The following is a 12936-nucleotide window of genomic DNA, read 5'->3' as shown; positions in this document are numbered from 1 at the left end:
TTCCAGTTTCTATTGTCTGTCAGGAGCCACCTGGAAGTGACTGTGCAGGAAAGACGGCTGCATTATTTCTCTGGAGTCCCAGAGCTCGAGTTTCAGGGCACTTGGGTCTTGGGGGAAGGAAGTACACTGAGAGGGATAGCAGGCAGCCCCCGAGAGTTTCAGACTTTCCCTTTTTCTTGCAGGAACACCTTTCTCAGCTCAGTCCCAGAATGGCTCTTCCCCCGAGTCCCCTGGCTATGGAATATGTTAATGACTTTGACTTGATGAAGTTTGAAATAAAGCGGGAGCCTTCGGAGGGCCGATCTGGACTCCCTACAGCCTCACTGGGCTCCACACCTTACAGCTCTGTGCCTCCTTCACCCACCTTCAGTGAGCCAGGCCTGGTGGGCAGCAGTGAGGGCCCCAGGCCAGGCCTGGAGGAGCTGTATTGGTTGGCTACCCTGCAGCAGCAGCTGGGGTCTGATGAGGTTCTGGGGCTGAGTCCTGACGAGGCTGTGGAGCTACTACAGAATCAGGGCCCAGTTCCTGTAGAAGGGCCCCATGGCTACTATTCAGGGAGCCCAGGAGAGACAGGAGCCCAGCATGCCCAGGTGAGTGACCATGAGAAAAGGAAGTCTTAGGGAAAGAAACCATCAAGAGAGGGAAATTCCTGGAGAGGGTTGTGGACTGGAAAGAGACAGCAAGGTCCTTGAAAAAAAAAAAAAAAACTACATCAATTTTTCAAAATAGTAGGAAATAGTTGAATTATGGGGAACAGAGGGAAGACAAGGAAGAGGCCAAGAGTTGTGGTTCACACCTTTAATCCCAGTACTTGGGAGACAGATTCAGGCAGATTTCCGTGAGTTAGAAGCCAGCCTGGTCTAATTAGTGTATACCGGGCCAGCCACGACTACACAGTGAGACCCTGCCAAAAAAACAAAACAAAACAAAGCAAACGATTAGAAGCGGTCTCAAAGGGAAAAGGGCTTAGAGTTTAAGAGCATTGTGGGGGATGAGCGGTTATGTAAAAGCAAATAGATAAGGATGTGTGGAATCTAGCTGGGTAAAGGCTGTGGTTGAAGTTGGCTTTTTCAAGGCTCCGTGTTTTTCCCGGAGCCTAACCTTCTCAGAAAGGATTGGGACTCATCCTATTAATTATAGACACAGATGGGTGTTGAGGGCATTAGGATGTAATCCAAATCCTTGAGGGTCACCGGGTTGTGGTGTTCAGGACAGGGAAACGTGTCGTCTGTGGCAAGGGCAGGATTTGTCTGGGCGAGGGTCCCCAGGATGTTGCGGACAGTTGAAGGGTGCGCAGCGTCCAGAGGCACGATTGGCTCGCCATAACGCGGGGGGCGGAGCTCACACTGCGACACTTGCGGAAGGGCCACAAGACACGTGTGTGTGTGTGTGTGTGTGTGTGTGTGTGTGTGTGTGTGTGTGTGTGTGTGTGTGTGTGTGTGTGTGTGTGTGTCTTGGGGTGGGGTCTGGAGGAAGAGCGAGCATGCAGCAGGGGCTTTCCCAAGGTCCCACCTGTCTAGCCGGGTGGGACCTGCACAGATCTGTTCCCTGCACTCTTCCTCCGCAGCTGCCCGACAGATTTTCGGACGCGGCTCTGGTCTCGATGTCTGTACGCGAGCTGAACCGGCAGCTGAGGGGCTGCGGGCGCGACGAGGCTCTGCGGCTGAAGCAGAGACGCCGCACGCTCAAGAACCGCGGCTACGCGCAGGCCTGTCGCTCCAAGCGGCTGCAGCAGCGGCGCGGGCTGGAGGCGGAGCGCGCCCGCTTGGCGGCCCAGCTGGACGCTCTGCGAGCCGAGGTGGCCCGACTGGCTCGCGAGCGCGACCTCTACAAGGCCCGCTGTGACCGGCTGACCTCCAGCGGCCCTGGGTCCGACGACCACGCGCATCTCTTCCTCTGAGCCTCTAGGGCAGGGGGTGTGGCGGTTTGAGGGTGTCTGGGTAGGTGGCACTATACAGGAGAGTATGATTCACCAAATCGCAACTCGTGGTCCTGTATGTCGATACAAATACCCCCAAACCTCTGACCCTCGTGGCATGCCAGAGGTTAGATGCTCGTCCTTTGCTGGAGATGAGTCTCCTTCCCTTTTGCAGGCCATAAGCCTTCATGATTAGGGTACTGAATTCTGCAGGGACTAGTGCCTGTACCGAGAGTGGAAGTGTGGGGGATGGGCGGGTGGCATGCTCAATGGGAGGAGAGGGAGCCGTGCAGCATCGCCCACCAGTCTAGCTCTTAATTCAAGGTTTTCAACCTGTAGTGCTTTGATACCTACTGTAATTGACAATGAAGCTGCATTTTCGCTGAAGCTTGGGACTCCCTGTGTTAGGACTACTGAATTTTCAAGATCTTTCTTAGTTCCTCCAAATAGAGTAATAGGTCAACTCAAGACGCTTTTCCCTGCTCAATCCAGTGGCCTTTTTAGAGTCCAAAGCAACAGAGCAAACACCCTGGACGGGAGCCTGGAGACCTGGGCACTAGTCTCAACTATATGTCTGCCACCTTAAGCAAAGCAATCGCCATCTGATTGTAGTTGCTTCATCTAACTTTTATTTGGATTGGATGACTTCTGACACTTCTAGTTTTGGTATCTTCCACGGTGAGCAAGTCTAAATGGTCTCCCCAAGAGGCCCCAGGATGGCTGAACCAAAAGGACATCCTGTTCCACCTCAGCCTCCAGGCTGTAGCTTAGGCGGTAGCTCTCACTTGCACTGGCCCTCTGTGGCTCCCTTTAGGCTATGATGGCCTTCAGAGTGCAGAGGGTGCCTCTGTTACCTCTTGCCACTCAGAGCAAGTGCAACGTCACAGGATAACCGGCAGCTGAGAGAGTGTGGCTTTTGTGAATTCAACCTCAAGCCCAGGAAAAACTAATGTTATTGGTTAAATGTTCTTGCAATTTAAAAAGAGTTAATTCTCTATCACGGCTTCAGGCTACTGTCTTGTCTGTCTGTTTGAGAGGGAGTCAGAGAGAGGTGGAGGGAGAGGGGAGACGTGGAATTGGGGGTATGCTGTAGCTCAGTGGTAGACTGCTTGCCTCATTTGTGCAGAGAGAGACTCTGTGGAGCTGTGCCGTGTACACCTCAGTTCTAGAGGTCAATGAAAGTGGATTGGAGCCGGTGGGGAATGGTCCAGATGGAGCCTCACCCACCATCAACCACCACCACCACCACCACCACCACCACCACCACCACCACCACCACCACCAAAGCCCAGGAGCAGCAGTGGCCCTGGCTAGGCCTGTGTGTGGCTGTCCTCCCTGGTCTCACAGTTGCCATGGTAACCCCGCCCTCCAGTTCAGCAACATATGGGGAGGGCCTTTGGGCAGAGCAGAAGCTTTGAGCTGGGAGTGTCCACCTCATCAGCCGCTGTCATCTGTCCTCTAAGGGACATAATAAATGGGAGAAGCAGTCCTGTGTGGGGGAAGTGGCTCCCATATGTCTTTCTTCCTTCCTGCCCCCACTACCCTCCCCCGACCAGCTGTCTCTTCTCTTCCCATCACATTTCTTGTTCTCTCTGTCCCCTCCTCTAGCCTAGCTCATCCTTCATCTATGCAGGGGATTGAGAGAGGAGTCCTTTCCTGCAGCCCTCCTGTCTTTGATCCGTGGTGGCCTTCCTCTCTGGCTTGGGCTCCTCCCTATGGGGACTCTCAGCATCTTCCTCTTTTACATTCGTTGTTGCAGGGAGAGGCTGGGGCAGAGGGAGCCCACCTAGGATCTCAGCTCTCCTTCCTTTACTCTGTGTTCCTTTTGTCTTTTTTACTATGTAGCCCAGGCTAGCCTCAAACTCAGGATCCTGGGTTTACTTTTTCTTTTTCCTTTCTTTCCTTTCTTTCTTTCTTTCTTTTTTTTTTTTTTTTGAGACAGGGTCCCAGTGTGTAGTCTTAGCTGGCCTGGAACTCATTTTGTAGACCAAGCTAGCCTTGAACTCAGCAGTGCAGTCCACCTGCCTCTGCCTCGTGTGCTGGGTGCTGGGATTAAAGGTGTGTGCCACCCCCCTTGGCCATGCTTTTGCTTTCTGAGTGATGGGATTACAGGCATGTGGCACATCTCCTACCTTCCCCCCCCACTCTGAATTTCTTTTGTGTCCTCTTCTGTCCTTTGGAGTTTCAATCCAGACCCATTGAGTCTCTTGCATCCCTTTCTTATTTGCATGGCACTGGCACACAAGGGCAGAGACACTATCCTCAGACACTTATGCTCACAGATCAGGCCATAGCATGCATATACCAGGTCTCAAGATGGCGTATCTGGACCCTGAGGATAGCAAAGGTGCTGTAGTGATGACGAGTGTGGGTGTTGTGGCTAGGCAGCCTCAGTTCTGGCTCTTTCCTGACCTTGGAAGAGTTAAAATCAAGCCTTACTCCTTCGTCAGGAAAACGGAGAAATAGTGCTCTGACTTGCTATCACAATATACAGTTAAAGAAGCCAAGTGTGACGAGTGCCAAAGAACACTCCTCAGTAAGAGTCCCCGACTGGACTTCCCAAAACCTCACTCACAGAGGGTTAGGTATGTGTGGTGACATGAACACACTCACCAGGAAAACCTGGCTTTGCAGATGTTCTCTCTGTGAGTCTAACTCATCAGCAAACCCGCCACACTCCTTCACCTCCCCACAATCCCTCCTTAGCCTGTCCCACAGCTGTGTGGGGGCTGGGGTTCAGCCCCTGGGACACTCAGCGGGGCCTCTCTGGAGACAGCTCTAAGAGCATCAGCCTGCCCTCTTGACAGCCCCTCATTTCCATCCTGTAATTAAAACCCATGCTGTTTAGACCCCCTGGGCTTGGGAGGTGAGGGTAGGGACCCCTTAGGTCCCGCAGGCACACAGTTGGGGGGCTGCAGAGACAACAGTTTGCTTGGGGAGCTCTGGCTCAGATTTGGAAAGAGATGGGATCCATTTCCTATGGTGTATGTGGGAGTGATGGACTCTCCAACGAGCATTTGAAGCATGATGGGTAGGGGTTGGAGTACTGGGGGTAGTTCCCTTTATTCACATCCATAAAGTCACAATCACTGAAGGAAGTTATTGAGGGTCCACAGAACTGAGGGATATGGGGCTTGAAGAGATGGGAGCAGGGCCCACCACTCACTTCTAGGACTCCCAGGCCACCACTGGTCCAAGAGGCAGAGACACTGGTCATTGGAGTCACAAGGGTCAGCACAGGCACCTGAGAGGAGTAGGGTAGTCAGAAGCATAACACCAGCCACAGCAGCCAAGATGGATCATTCAAATGCTCCACTTTGAATCCCTTTTGCATCCACCCTTTTGGTCCCCCAGAACTCACTGAAGGACTGAGGGAGTGTTGGTTTGTTGAGAGGCAGTCACGGGCTAGGGCTGGGGGTCACAGCTGGTGTAGAGGGTCTGGGAGCTCCTGGACTGATACCTTGGCTGGCATAGTACTCTACCACCTGCCGTGGTACCTCTGCCAGGACACACTTAGCTAGTGCAGAGGGAGCAGCCTGGGAGGAAAGGAGATTGGTTAGGGGCAGGAGAGTGGGGGCAGCTGGGTCAATGAGCAACGGATAAGCTTCAGAGAGGCATGCCGGATTCCAGTGATCTTCAAAAGGACATCGAGAGGATGAGGAAGGCAGATAGGAGGGCATGAATTGTTGAGAAGCCCTCTCACTGGGAGAGAGCACCAAATACTTACATCCTTGAAGTCCCTGAAGGGTACAAACTGGACGATGTCACGGGCTGCAGGTACCCCTTTCGGGCAACGCAGGGGACCATCATCTCCATCCAGTAGCCTCATGTCAGAGAAATCAGCATTGCCCACGCCCACGATAATGATGGACATGGGCAGGCGGGAGGCTCGCACAATGGCTGCTCGGGTCTCAGCCATGTCACTCACCACGCCATCCGTGAGCACCAGCAGTACCGAGTACTTCTGAGGGCGAGCAGAGTGGGAACACCGGTTGAATCGGCACCGATACTCTTTCCAAACCCAGGTCCTGACCCTGGCACCATTAGAGGACACACAGGGCAGCACCTGGTCATCTGTTTTGCTTCCTCACCGTGGCTTGGCCAGTGCTCTGCTCCCGCTGGGCGGGCTCAGCCACACGGTTGATGATGGGGGCCACATTGGTAGGGCCATAGAGCTGGATCTGAGGCAAGCAACGGCGGTAGGAGGCTATGACCCCTGAGATTTCTGCGGGGGGGGGGCGGGGGAGAAAAGAGGTGAAGATGGCAGAAGTCAGCAGGGATGGCTCCAGGCACAGAAGACCGGTCATTGCCTGATGGCTCCCGGGTCCTCACTAAGCAGAGAGAGAGAGTCAGATGGCCCTGGGGTCGGGAGAAGTAAGTGGGCAGATGCTGGGTCATAGGGCGCTTCCCAAGTGAAGACTGGCCTTGGATGGGAGAGGGGATGGGTCAGGGAGCTGAGTGCATGGGAGTGGAGTCTGTGATCCTGAGGAGATTACAAGCATCTGTGGTGGTTGCAGGTCGGTGGGACTCTCCGCGCTTACCTTCACATTCAGGATTTTCTGGGTCAAAGTTGATGGCAAAGTCATGGGACACCTGTGAGAGTGAGGTGAGACAGTGAAGGGACACCTTCTTTCTGGCTCCCTGCCATCGTCTTCCTGTCTCTTGTACCCAGCCTACCTCAAAGTTTGGGGGGATTCGAGCTCCGAAGCCGAAAGCTGGGAAGCGCTTATCACTGCAGAGAAGAAGACAAAGCTGTAGCACTCCTGGGCAAGGCCTCCTTTCCTGACCTGCACCCTGCTCCCTACCTGTCATAGTCCTGGCAGATGCCTCCCACTGTGCGCAGGGCCTGCAGGTAGTGGTTGGGCTGTCGTGGGCTGAGGCAGTGCAGGGATTGGCTGCTCCTTGGGTCCCCATTGGAGGCAGTAAAGTCGATGGCCACCTGGGTGAAGATAAGGGTCATACTGCATCCGTGAGAACCAACAGGCGGGCTAGGCCAGAGTTAGAATATGTTGAAAGGACCAAGGTGAACCTAAGGTACCCCACAGGCAACCTCATAGTTGAGTGGGGTGTTCCTTCAGTTTGCATGGACTTAGCCCCTCCCTCTTTCTTATGCCATCCCTCTGTCCCCCCACCCCCACCCCGACCCTGGGGGTTGCTTTACCGTGAAGCTGATCTGACAGCCACCCATTATGTAATCCAGGAAGGTGTGTACTTTTTCCACCTGGCAGAAGGGCAGGGGTAATGAGGTGGGTGAGACGGTCCTTTGAGGTGGAAGCTTTGGCCAGGCTTCATGGGGAAAGTGGCACAGTACAGGGGGAGGGGGATACTAGAGTTTTAAAGGTTGCAGCTGAGGATGGGATGGAACAAGGGTTTCTTTCCAGTTCAAGTCTTTAAAGTGAGGGAAGGACAGACAGACAGACACACTAAATAAATAAATAAATAAATAAGTAAATGTAAAAAATAAACAGCTGGAGAGATGGTTCAGTAGGGAAAGGTACTTGCTGCTGCCAAGCCTGAAGACCTGGGCTTGATGTCTAGGACCGACATGGTGGAAGGAGAGGACTGACTCCCTAAGGAAATTCTTCGACTTCCACATGTGCTCTATGGCACTGGCGTGTCCACACAAGCACACTCCAATAAACAAACTTTTTTTTTTTTTTTTTTTTTTTTTTGGTTTTTTTGAGACAGGGTTTCTCTGTATTGCTTTGGATGCTGTCCTGGACCTCACTCTGCAGACCAGGCTGGCCTCTGCCTCCCGAGTGCTGGGATTAAAGGTGAGGAGCCACCAATGCCCAACAAATATAATTTTTTTTTTTAAATTAAAAAGCAAGGTAGGGCATGGGTCTGAGATTGTGGTAGGGCAGGGCCAGGGGATGCTTGAGTTGTGAACTGTGACTTACCGTGCACTGGGCCAGTACGACCGTCCCTGAGCTCTTGTAATTCTTCTTCTTGTCACGGTATTTGGGGTTGATACAATCCCATTGCATCTAGACCCCACCCCACATTGCAAGTCAGAAGCCCATCCAGTAGACCTTCGAGCCCCTTCCCGCTGATGCTCCAAGGGCGACACCCTCATGACCCTGTCCTTCTGCCAAGCCTGGGCATTCCCCACCCTCCCTGTCTCCAGTCACTTAGAGTGATGTGTTCAGCACTGCCCCTGTCAGGATTTTCCCAGAGGTCCTGGGGGCAGGATGGGGTCTTTGGCACCTCCTGCCCAGGATTTGCTGTCCCTTCCTGCATTTCTTTGAACGTGCTGGTGAACTCGCCGATGAAGTCATGCTTCCCACTGGAGTCATAGTCATACACCAGGAACTGAAGGGAGAGGGAAGAGATAGCCAGGGTTAGGGACGTTCTGTAGTGGCTCCAAAGGTGTCTCACATAAGGTAGTAGGGACCTCACCGCGTCTAGGCTCAAATAGAGGTCCTTTACTACCCAGAAGCCACCTGCTAAACATCACTCTTTAGCTCAGTCTAGCAGGGAGTTTTGGCCTCAGATAAAGGCACCTCTGTGGGATGCTTAACTCGGAGCTGTGAGCTGTTATTTATCCCACAGGAGGGAGAGGGAGGAGGCTTGCAGTATCCTGGGGAAAGTCTCAGACAGCAGACTGGATGTTTCAAGGGGACTGCCCCCGTTTCAGTGGGGCTTTACCTTGAGAGGCCGGTGGATGTCACAGCTGCACAGAGAGTGCAAGGACAGGCGGAATGGCTCCCAGCTGGGGTTCAGGTTGTTTTTTACCACCTTGGAGAGACAGGAGGGACCTTGTCACTTCCTGTCTAGGTTTCTTTACTAAAATCTGCCCACCTTCATCCCACAGCCCTGTGCACCAACCTCGGTCCTCCAGACCAACTGGTCACTCTGGTCTCCATTGGTCTTATAGATCTCCATGAAAGGGTCAGACTTGCTGAACAGGTCCTGGAGATGCAGGGGAAAGGGCACATGAGTCCGGTGAGATCTTTGAGGAGGATGGGGGGGGGAGTGACACTAAGAAGAGCATTGGCTCTGGAGTCTGTCTCTAATGGGATGCCTGTGGCTCTCTAATGGGGCACCGATGCCTGGACTCTGGGGTTCCAACCTTGTTGTCCAGCTTGTGGGCTCTGAAGGTAAGTTGCACATAGTCGTTGGTACCTGATACCTCCTCAGCTACAATCTATAAAAGAGGACACAGTGTTAAGAATTTTCTTCCCACCAGAATGGTTGCCATATATGCTTCTCATAAGTGAAGGTGGTCATAAGCACAGGGTCACAATGGATGTCCATATGGAGACATTGAACCTTGACCCAATAGTGAGCACAGGGACTTTGCCTACCGTGATTGTAGACTTGCCCGCAGTCTTCCCATTCTTCAGCAGTAATGGTTTAGTCACCTTGGTTTGTGACACAATCTAAAGATAGAGATGGGGGGGGAGTCTGGTTATAATGCATTCATCTGCCCTGGCCAAGGGTAGGAGAATAAATGCCCACAGAATGTCCATAAGGTTGGCTCTTTGATTGGGCTACAGTGGATTCAATTTCTATAGCATCCTAAGACAGAGGTGCTGAGACGGGGAGTGTAGCTCAGTGGAGAGTACCTATTTAGCCACGGTTCAATCCCCAGCACCAAATACAACAACAACAGTAACAATAACAATAACCCTGCCCGCCCCCCCACTTGAGATGGGAAAGGTAGGTTAAGTTTCTTGTCCAAGGGTGCGTATCCCATAGATGGCAGGGAGGGCTTCAGGCTCAGAACTAGCTTCAGAGCTCCTTGCTCTTAGTTTGGCTTCCAGAGGCAGAAGCTGATGGTGAGGTAGCGAATGAAAGGACTGAGCTGGAATGCAGACCTGGCCCAAGGTACATTCTGTAGAGCCAAGGAAGGTGTCACTGCTGGGGCTGGTGGCTCCATCCTCAGCATCAAACACGTGGAATTGCAAAGGCTGCTTCTCTTCGAAAAAGTATTCAACGGCCAACACCCGGGAGAAGACGGGGCTTGAACAGGAGCGAAGCACCTCTGTACGCTCTGCCTGCCGCAGGAGGGACAAGGACCCTCTGGGAACCAAGGCTACTTGTCCCTGCCCTGTACTTCCCTGGCCACACGGACTCTCCTTGTTTTTTTTTTTTTTCCCCATCAACTTTCTTTCTTAGCTGACTTCTGAATTTGGGGTACTGCTGGCCCACTAGACCTCAGCCCTTTGTGGCTCTGTAATCCTCTGACCAAATAGCTTGGGTTTATAATGATGGCATACCCACATGGCTAGAGAAGGTCCTTTGGAATCTTCACATTACCTCCCATGAGGCTTCATTGCTCACACACCCTCCCTCCTTCTCAGTTTAACAAAGGTTACTCAAGGGGAACCCCACCAAGCTGCCCTCACCTCCACCCATTGCTCATCAGAGTAGAGCTTGAGCAGTACACAGGGATGTGGCTTGGTGAGTGTGTCTCTGTCCAGAAGGCCATGGCAGGACACCCGCAGCTCCACTCGAGAGGCCCCCAGGGTCATGGCCGGGGGCTCAGGCACCCACCCCATCTCAGGGTCCGACATGGCACTGTCGGGGACAGAACAGACAGCCTGGACAAAGAGAGGAGGAGTTTATCTCTGGGGGGTCCTGGCCCTACCCATTGCTCTTCTTCCTGAGGTCCTGGGGTCCTAAGGGCAGCCCACTGTCCCCACCCTTCATTTGATTTCCCTGAAGCTCTGAGCAGTAAGGATCAGGAGTCCAGAGCCTTGTGCTTCTGTCGCTCTGCCAGCCTAGGTGTCATGGATGGGGCTGGAAAAGACTGCAGGGTTGGGATGGAAGTGGGTTCCTGGCAGTCTTGGCTCCTAGGCCATCGATTGATTTATGCCAACTGCTGTCTCAGCACCTTCTGCTATTTCCCGACTGGTGTATGAGCCAGTGCTGCACTCAGTCTTGGCACTCGGGAAGTGAAATGGGGCAAGGGGGTGGGGAAGAGGGAGGAGAGGCCCCTGGAGGTCTGATGGATGGACCTTAGGGGAGAAATCTGCAGTGGACAAGGGGAGACAGGTTGGCAGTGGAAGGTACCGTGCCAAAGTGTCCCCATTGTCTTAGTGTCCCCCACTCACTCACTGTATGGTTGGCTGATGGGAAAGGAGGGGTGGTGGGCTTGGGGAGTGAGAGTCAGGACTAGGGCTCTGTTGTAAGCTCCCCAGGAGCCTGACAAGCTTGCAGGCTCCCCACCTCCCCTGTTCTCACACTTCTTGGCAACACAGGCACTGTCTCTTAGCGACAGGGTTTTGGGGGAGCCATGGCCCCCACCATGCTGCCTGTGGGATGCATGCGCACCACCCGCCCCCAGCAGAGTCACCAAGCCTCAGGCAGCAGCAGACAGGGGTATGCCGGCCCCAGTTCATGGCTGGTCAGCCCTTCTATCTGTGCCTGTCCAGATCTCAGGGTGAAGCTCTCTGATCATGCCATACTTCCTGAGTGAGTGTCCACTGGTGTGCCTGAGTGCCCCACCCTCTGTCTGTCCCCTTCTGTCCTGTGTCCATCTCCAGGAGGGTGTGACAGTCCTGTATCTCTGTCAGAACCGGGACCGTTCCCTGGCTGGATACCAGCCTCTCGATATATCTTTCTAGATATGGGAGGGAGGGTCTGGGCTTGGGGCTCTCTCTGCCTTCCAGCCACAAGTCTCTCAGTTAATGTGGATGCCATGAGGTAGGCAGGGGCATGTGGTGGAGAGGAGATCAGGTAGGGCTGGCTGGTGACTTTTCTGAGAGCTAGAGGAGATGTTGTTATGGAGACTGGGCCAGGGATGGGAGGACTGAGCCTGGATTAGGGAGGAAGGGTGGGCTCACCTGGGCTGTTAGTTGAGGTCTCTGCTCTCCAGCTCTCCGGTCCTGCCCCTGACTTCCTTGCTGCTCCAGCCGCTGGCGCCAGCTCCAGCTCCGGCTCTGCTGCTATTTATGGGGCCTGGATGGGGAGGAGGGGGGCCGCAGCACCAGCTCCCCCCCTGCACAGACTGATTGGGAGGGAGAAGAGGGGAGGGGCAGGGACACTGCCTGGGAGGGAGCCACAGAACTAGAGGAGGAGGGCGGGCTGGGGGCAGGCCCAAGGCAGGACCCCCACAGACACAGTGACACACATCTCCTTCTCATCACACCCACACCCAGCATCCCAGAGACACACACACACACACACACACACACATTGCAGTGGTACATGCACACACACATCCATACAGAGGAAGGATGGCGATACACGCACCCACGACTCACAGGCTCACACATATCTTGACACACACAGGCGACAGTACATAAACTCACAGTGACACCATGACAGTTATATAGCCCCAGCGATGCGCAGTGGGAAACACTCTCATAGCACTTTCAACAGTATTCCACTTGTTAAGGATATTTGTAGCTACATATAAAAGAACACTGGGCTGTACTTGTTACATACACACAGACACCTACTCTCACTAACCTGGATACAACAGACTGTTGATATCCACATGCTCCTTAAAAACCACCATGCACCACACCGAACCTCATGGAAATGACATCCAGGTCCCGAGTTACCCTTTCCTGGGGAAATACGGAATGTGCACACGATCGCATTGCACAGGCTTTCATCCTACTCATACAGTCCTGGAGGGCAGGCTTGCACACTTAGTGCATTTCCAGAAAGGCTGACTTCCAAGGCATCTTCCTAGGGCCACAGTGTACCCAATGGTCCCCCCTCCCCCAGATTCAACCCTTATGGCCACCACATCCCGTCGGAGGGGCTGGACCAGGCACAAAGCTTAAGGAAACAGGAGAAGTCATTCTCGGTGAGATCAGGGGAAGTGAGCAGTTTGTGGACTGCTACTAGCCACGTGGGGAGACATTGGGCGTGGCAAATGGAGGAGTGCCCAAATGCATTCATGGGGACACCTTCAATCTCTATCCATTAAGCTGCTGTTTATTAAGGTAGAAACCATTCATTAGCCCCCCCCCCGCCGCACCAGTGTTAGAGATTGTGCCAGGCACGGGGGCAAGTCAGGTAGTTAAGACATGGTTCCTGTTCCCAAGGAGACAGATGTA

General features: G+C 53.5%; 2 protein-coding genes across 4 annotated transcripts; one reads left to right on the top strand and one right to left on the bottom strand.

The window, feature by feature from the left end:
- Window positions 1-209: 209 nt before the first annotated feature.
- On the top strand, window positions 210-1900 carry Nrl (neural retina leucine zipper). Of its 2 annotated transcripts, none has more exons than XM_035452088.1 (2): window positions 210-286; window positions 1579-1900. In XM_035452088.1, exons 1-2 carry the CDS (start codon window positions 210-212, stop codon window positions 1898-1900), a joined length of 399 nt encoding a protein of 132 aa, XP_035307979.1. The 2 variants fall into 2 exon arrangements, with proteins under 2 accessions (XP_035307979.1, XP_027245862.1); XM_027390061.2 differs by having other exon boundaries at window positions 210-590; window positions 1568-1900.
- Window positions 1901-5316: 3416 nt separating this feature from the next.
- Window positions 5317-11816, bottom strand: Cpne6 (copine 6). Of its 2 annotated transcripts, XM_035452901.1 has the most exons (16): window positions 11710-11816; window positions 10270-10441; window positions 9739-9918; window positions 9226-9300; window positions 8991-9065; window positions 8747-8830; window positions 8567-8656; window positions 8126-8230; window positions 7819-7905; window positions 7080-7139; window positions 6724-6857; window positions 6596-6650; window positions 6460-6511; window positions 6010-6143; window positions 5646-5882; window positions 5317-5454 (listed from the first exon to the last, which is right to left on the bottom strand). In XM_035452901.1, the coding sequence occupies exons 2-16, from the start codon at window positions 10435-10437 to the stop codon at window positions 5317-5319; spliced, it is 1674 nt and encodes a 557-aa protein (XP_035308792.1). In that variant the 5' UTR covers window positions 10438-10441; window positions 11710-11816. The 2 variants fall into 2 exon arrangements, with proteins under 2 accessions (XP_035308792.1, XP_035308791.1); XM_035452900.1 differs by lacking the exon at window positions 11710-11816 and having other exon boundaries at window positions 5646-5879; window positions 10270-10437.
- Window positions 11817-12936: the final 1120 nt, after the last annotated feature.

This window comes from Cricetulus griseus (genome assembly GCF_003668045.3).
Source record: "Cricetulus griseus strain 17A/GY chromosome 1 unlocalized genomic scaffold, alternate assembly CriGri-PICRH-1.0 chr1_1, whole genome shotgun sequence".
Classification (NCBI taxonomy): Eukaryota; Metazoa; Chordata; class Mammalia; order Rodentia; family Cricetidae; genus Cricetulus; species Cricetulus griseus.
The sequence above is the reverse complement of the archived record's forward strand: the minus strand, read 5'-3'. Positions and strand labels throughout refer to the sequence as shown.